The sequence below is a fragment of the Acanthisitta chloris genome, unplaced genomic scaffold (genome assembly GCF_000695815.1).
Source record: "Acanthisitta chloris isolate BGI_N310 unplaced genomic scaffold, ASM69581v1 scaffold22566, whole genome shotgun sequence".
Lineage (NCBI taxonomy): Eukaryota > Metazoa > Chordata > Aves > Passeriformes > Acanthisittidae > Acanthisitta > Acanthisitta chloris.
In genome coordinates, this window is record NW_008676789.1 from 1 (window position 1) to 7,040 (window position 7,040).

Sequence of the window (7,040 nt, forward strand, 5' to 3'; positions counted from 1 at the left end):
CGGGCTCTCAGCGCTGGTGCGGTTAGCCGCGTTACATCTCTTGATACAAAGCCGCGAGTTGGTGTTCTCGGCACGCCTTTCCTGATAGTTTTCTGTACTCCGTGGAACCTATGACCTACCTCCAGTTGTATTCAAAGGCAATAAGACAGAGTTATTCTGGGTGAGGGCTATGTGATCATCAGGTTGGGCTAATCAGGTCTTCAGAGTTAGGGGATGTAGAGCACTAGCCCCGGGATCTCACTGCACAGCTCTTCTGAAGGACTTAAAGTGTTTATAAAACTCTTCAGTTTTGAGGCAGCACAGTTAGTAGTGAGAAGGGAACCTGTGTTCATGGTTAAAGTGAAACATTAGGGCAGGTTTTCATAAAAAACTCTGTTGCCAAGTGATGCTCTCAGCCGTGCTGCTTCTGAAAAGCTAATGCTGGTAGGATTTTCTGGCTCTTTAAACTCATATAGCACAGGAATGTTTCAGAAAATGTTAGTGGTTCTACTCCAGATATTCCTAAACATTTCCTTAATGAACTACCAGGAACTGTTGCAGTAATTACTTCTGATGGGAGAATGATTGTGGTAAGACTTGTGGGTTTTAATGTTCTTACTGCCCCCCCCCCCCCCCGATAAAGACTGTCCATCATGGCAATAAATAAGCTGTGCTAGGATATTCTCACCTGCTCACACCTTTCAGTAGTACAGGGTAGAGTAATGGTCATAAAGAGGTTTGCAGACATTTTGGTTCTTACCTGTCAGCTTTGTCCATGATATGTTTGTGCATGCAGATGCTTTGACTTTTTTGTCAAATTGCCTTTTCTTTGGGAATGCGCAAGAAAATGCATTTCTTTTCTGTTCAGTGCTTTGGTTTCCATCTAGAATGTCCTCTCTGGTCAGTAAGCTCTTCAGTTTTCATGCTAAAACCAAATCTTCCCTATGGTTGTAGAAAAACATCAGCTGATCATTGCTGGGGAGTCGTTGTGGGGCTGCTTGAGCTTGGAAACCTGAGGATTAGCAAACTGTTGCATATTAGAGTGTGTAACGTTTTGGTTTTGTTGCTTCTGTGTTTTGTTTTTCTTTCATGCATCACTCCCCCCATCTTCTTTCGTGTTTCGAGTTTAACTTCATAGCATGGTTGTTGCATGAGTATTGTATCTTTCTGCCTCTGCTTAACTTTGTGCAGCCTCTGGAAAGAGAAAACAGAAAAATACTGTCTTCACCAAATCTGTGTGGCTGAGGTCAGCCTGGTAAACTCTGTGTTGTGCTACAAGATGCTTTGTACCTAAAGGATTTGTGTGGAATTGGTATATATGACTCATTGTCACGTGGTTAGATGATATTACCATTGTTTGAATGACTGTTCTACCTGAGCTTGATTTTCTTAATTACTGATGGTAAATTACACAAATCAATTGTTATCATTTTCCAAGCACATATTGTTTTGTGTGTATTTATTTTTTAAAAACAATTCAGTAAACCCAAGTCAATTTCCTTCAAAGAGACACCACTGAAAATTGCATGTTAAGAATAATTTCTATGTTGTTGACCACAAGAATGCATTTTTTTCAGTTGTTTTCATTGATTATTTATTTGATTTCCGGAAACTTCCATTGAAGACAGACTAAAATAATGTAGAAATAGTATAAATGACTTGTCATGGGGACTGTCACTGACAAAAGGGAAACTTTACGTCCTTTAATGCTAAAGCTTACCACACCTTTTAGCATGAACTCTCAACAATACATACATACTTTTCTTAAGCTGATCATTGCTTTTGACATTTCATTCCTCAGCTGTTTGTGTTTCAGCCTAACAGTAAAACCTGAACATCTGTTCTCCAGTACCTTAGTACTGCCACCTTGTTTAAGGTGTTGTTGAGAGCAAACATGATACACTTAGAAGGTAACTGGAGTGCTTTATTTTTGTGTGCTTTTTCAGGGAACCCTCAAAGGTTTTGATCAGACCATTAACTTGATTTTGGATGAAAGTCATGAACGTGTGTTCAGTTCTTCACAAGGAGTTGAGCAAGTAGTGCTGGGATTATACATTGTAAGAGGTGATAACGTGTAAGTATAGCATATTTTTCTTTAAATCTAGTAATACACACACACACGCAATTTGTATGTGTTTGTATATATATATTTTATCTGTAGCAATCTTGATGGCCCCAGACATCCTCCATCACTGTATCTGTGGGTGGCACTGATAGTGTTGTCAAAGTTGAGGCAATCAGGGAAGTGGTTGAGTCACCATCCTTGGAGGTATTTACAAGACAGGTAGAAGTGGCACTTAGGGACATGGTTTAGTGGGGGACTTGGCAGTGTTAGGTTGGTGGTTTGGCTCAATGATACTTTATCAGGCAGCCACATTACTCAGATATACTCAAAATACTCTTTTATACAAATAATTCTGGGGTTTTTCTGCGACCTTAACAAACTCAGAGATATTTGTTAGGAGGAATAATTCTGTATCCATGCAACAACATACTGAAATTGACCATCCTTACAGGAAGAAGAAATAAAGACTCAACAGCTAAGTCACAGTAACTTCATAATAGGAGACTCTCATAAAATAGAGAAGGGACTGAAGAATAAGATAAAAGAAACAGTCATGGTATAAAGTACTTCCAGACCCTCCAGTGTGCATCACTAGAAGCTTGCAGGGAATAGGCAGCATCAGTCAGAAAAAGTCAGTATGGTTCAAAAGCAAGGAAAGGTTGTTAGAAGGAAAAAGCTTCTGTTTTAGAAGTGTGTGATGAATTAGGGAAACCAAAAATATATTGATACTAGAAAGTTCTGTGTAGAAAAGCTAGTTAAAAACCCAGAACATCTAAAATACATGCATGTTTGTTTTGCTGTGTGAGAAGCAGAAAGCCTGTTGATGTGAGCTAAAGAGAAACTTATGCTTTGATATATCATATGCTTTGACATCATATTTGATATATTAGCTGTCAAGGAATGTTTTAAATGGAAATGTCACTTTGGAAAAGCTGATAAATGGAATTTATTACAAGCACTCAGAATCAAGTTCTTTTCATGCAGGAATAGGAAATCTGAAATGAGGTTTCATGCTGGTCAGTACTTCAGTATTCAGTTGGCATAAGCAGTTTACATTTGTGTTGTCTAAACTTCCAACGTAGTGAAGATCTAGGCAGTAATGGAACTAAGAAAGCTACTCAGCTGTCCAGATTTCTGTTCCAAGGCAAGTTAAGTTTCCACTGACCGTCATGGGAACCTGGACACCTGGATTGGGATGAAATGAGGTTTCATGCTGGTCAGTACTTCAGTATTCAGTTGGCATAAGCAGTTTACATTTGTGTTGTCTAAACTTCCAACGTAGTGAAGATCTAGGCAGTAATGGAACTAAGAAAGCTACTCAGCTGTCCAGATTTCTGTTCCAAGGCAAGTTAAGTTTCCACTGACCGTCATGGGAACCTGGACACCTGGATTGGGATGTCTTACTCCTAAGCTCAGTCTCACCTTGGTCTCTGCCTCTCTCTTTGTAAATACTGATTCACTGGGAGCATTAGGAAGAAAACTGAAACAGCAGACCTTGTCATGTCATTGCACAAACACCTGTCTTCAGGGGGGTGCAGTATAAAAATGCATAAAGAGTGCAAGTGACGATAACTGGAGGCATGAAACACTTTCTGGCTGAATAGGCTAAGCAAGAGATCTTAGTTTGGAGAAACCACAGCAATAGTGGTTTGTGGTTGCTGTAAAATAGGGATTAGGAGGAGGGGATGGAAGATAATTGCTTCATTTAAATACCTCTATTTTTTTCTGGTATGAAGAGTGGAAGATAATCTGACTAGCTGTGTATAAATATATTGCACGCTAAAACCTAACTGTGGAACTCACTGCTGCAGAATGTAGCAAATACCAAAAATAAACATGTATTCAGAAAGCTATTGGATGGATAAATGTGGTTTCTGGTGGCTGTTAGTTCATTCTGTGGATACAGCTCCTAGCTCATACTTCTCTGAAGGGGTGAATAGAGTAGTGTGCCAGAAGGGTTAGACTCTTGTTTCTTATGTTCCCTGTGGGGTAGTGCCCATCCTTTTCTCTTCGAAGCAGTTTTACTGAGTCCACTAGTGTTTTAGTTCAGGTGAGTCTTAACATAGCATAGGTGAGATATTATTTGTTCTCCCTTGGATAAATAACATTTTACTAGCCTGTGTTGAAGTAAATTATCTTGCCTGTCTGGGCCGGTGTGCACATAGAAATTGCTACAGTTAGACATAACTCTGGGAAAGCTGTTCTCTCTAAAAGCTTTCCAGTTTCTGTTTCAGAGGTTAACCTACTGCCTAAAACAGACCAGTAGTATTTGGTTGTTATAACCTAGATCTTAAAAAACAAGCAAATTTCATTCAGACACTACTTACAGCCATCAGAGTTTGGAATTCCAAGAACAAAGCTCTACAATTATTATTTTTTTTACAAAAGAGGGTGTTCACTAGGAAGCTAATTTTGTGGCTTTCCAGATTTGCACCAGGGGATTTCAAGAAATAATAACCTGATTTTTTTTGTTGTTGCAGTGCTGTGATTGGTGAAATTGATGAAGAGACGGATTCAGCTCTTGACTTGGGGAATATTCGAGCAGAACCTTTAAACTCAGTTGTGCATTGAAAAGATGAAAATGCACAGGGACTTTGTAAATCTCTGGTTGTACAGACCTATTTAACAACATGGAAGATTTTTACAAATTGTGTTTAATTTGCTTAGTCACTGTGTTTTTTATTATGAATATGTTGTAGTTTTGCATGTAAATTAAAGTTTCTACATTTTACTAAACATGCTTTCATTGAATTTCTTTTGGGGTTTCATGCTGCCTGGTTTCACTGGGGGATGTAATCAATGTCAGTGATGGTCGTGATGTGGTGTATATGTGCCTCATTCTTAAAATAAGACCTCATTCATAAAGGTAAATCAAGTATTTTTGTGTTAACTCATGACTGGAGGCAGATTGTATCTGTTTGCAGTTCTGTCTGTAAGTGGAAAACTCTTCTTTGTGATTGGCTTTTTTTGTGTGCATAGACTAGAAAGGAAGAAGGTTAAAAGATTTCACAGTCAAATTAATGACTGATGCATATAATCCACTTTGTCATTGTTTATCAAACATCGTTCTCTAGTCCCCAGACTATACTGGAGGTGCAGGAGTTCTTAATGCCTTAATCCTTGCAGATAATTTAAATTGGAGAAAGGAAGACTTTGGAGCAGGAACAGAAGACCTAAACTATGTTACTATTGCAACAACACATCATCAGTAGGGTAAAACTAACCTGTCTCACGACGGTCTAAGCACATTTATTTGAAGCCCATTAAATTCCAGACCAACTCATTCTCTATAGTCACCTCTCCGCAGTTGTCGTATTGCTCGAAATTTGGGTAAGATCTATAGGAAGAGAATTGTGTTTGCTGATATGTAACCACTGTCTCGGTGTATAGTTTAGAACTAGACACAGGAGTACTTTAGGTAGAGAAGTTACTTATTTTGAACAAAATTTGCCTTAGTACTGAATATAAGGATCACATGTAACCATGATCACATGTAGACCTATTCATCAGCAACAGCCAAGTCACGTGGGACAAGCTCTGCAGTGTGGTGTGTTTTAGGTCACATCCTGCACTAACCTGCAGAAGTGCTGCTACGGTGGCAGCGAGAGGAGGTTGGCACTATTGAACTAAGCTGTTTCCCTTGTCCTCTAGTGTGCCAACAGGTCCAACCTTTTCTCCCCTTTATATAAATGTGCTGTCAAAAAATTCGTTTTTTTTTAATATAAGTGGGATTTGGTACTTTTCATTGCAAGTTCAGTTTGGAAAGCAAATACATTGAACTGGAAATATTTGTTCTCTGTGAAATCTGTGTCTATTCTTGTGGCTTCCAGCTTATTTTCTGAGACGTCTTGGTGGAGCATGTGAAGCACAGCAAACCTTTAACCATCTTGTAATGTGTTGTAGTTTTCTGTCCATGTTTCTGCAGGGAATTACTGAGCAGAGGTTGAATAAGGCAAATCGGGTTTTCTGTGCTTACCAGAAGTCAGTGAAATCTGGCTATAATTCTTTTAAGTCAAAAGAATCAATCAGTTTCACTAAATAGTCAACAAAAAATCCCTGTTGCTACTGAAACACTGATATCTGCAGGAGAGAAAGTAGAGGAAGTGAATTGTATTGATAAAGAACAAATAAAGCAGATGATTAAATTTAGCTACTTTGGAGCTCAGGAAAAAAAGGCAAGGAGTGTGGAATCAGGATGAGTGGATTTTAAATGCACTACTTAGCCTTGGATGTATTAGGAGAGTTATAGTTTAAACACATAGGTTGTATACTTGTAGAAGCACTGGCAAGACTAAGGAAATCTGTTGCTTTGTAGCTGAGGCATTACCATTGAAGCTGAGTCATGGAATGTTAATGCGTATGGAGACCACCTGCCTCAAGCCACATCATTTGCAATGCAACTGCTTGGTCCTGTGTTTGCTTGAGGACTTAAAATATGATTAGCTGCTGATGAGTTGAAACTCTGTCCTTGAAGTGCTGATCTGGGGCACAAAGCTGTGGAACCATGGTCGTGAGGTTGATCAATAAAATCCAGAGACTGACCACATGAGAGTTCCAAATAGTTTAGGAATTGCTGAAGCAGGAAAAACATGATCTGGAAAATAATAGTTTCACACAGGTGCTTAAAACACAGATTTCAAACTCTGTCTCAGGTGAGTGATCTCACCTGTCATATGCACTTTGTCTGGACTTGTGACACTGTGTGCATAGGGTGGGAGGGTTACAGCTTGACGAAGTTAAGAGGTGTCTCCACTCACAGGCTGACCTAAATTTAGGGCATTCTCTGAGGGATTACTGAGAAAGATAGATAAATTAAAACTTCCTTTTAGAAAAGTATTCCAACAAGAACTGGCTGTACAAAGCCCAAATGGGTTGATGATGTGCAGTGCATTGCCAAATTCACTGTTCTGCAATGAGGTAGGCAAAGGAAGGTCAGCTCACAAGTCTGGTTGGGATTGTGGGCAGTAACTCAGCCCTGCCAAGATGGAGCCTGCTC

At 39.3% G+C, this 7,040-nt stretch overlaps 1 protein-coding gene across 1 annotated transcript; it reads left to right on the forward strand.

Moving 5' to 3' along the window:
* Positions 1-404: 404 nt before the first annotated feature.
* LSM8 (LSM8 homolog, U6 small nuclear RNA associated (S. cerevisiae)) lies at positions 405-4,782 on the forward strand. The gene is made up of 3 exons (XM_009076271.1): positions 405-569; positions 1,926-2,053; positions 4,525-4,782. Exons 1-3 carry the CDS (start codon positions 561-563, stop codon positions 4,613-4,615), a joined length of 228 nt encoding a protein of 75 aa, XP_009074519.1. The 5' UTR covers positions 405-560; the 3' UTR covers positions 4,616-4,782.
* The last annotated feature ends 2,258 nt before the right edge of the window (positions 4,783-7,040 follow it).

What these genes read in the sequence shown, in the direction of transcription:
- LSM8 (XM_009076271.1), top strand. An exon ending in ATTGTAAGAGGTGATAACGT is followed by an intron (nt 2,054 to 4,524) that starts GTAAGTATAGCA and finishes TTGTTGTTGCAG; the next exon opens with TGCTGTGATTGGTGAAATTG.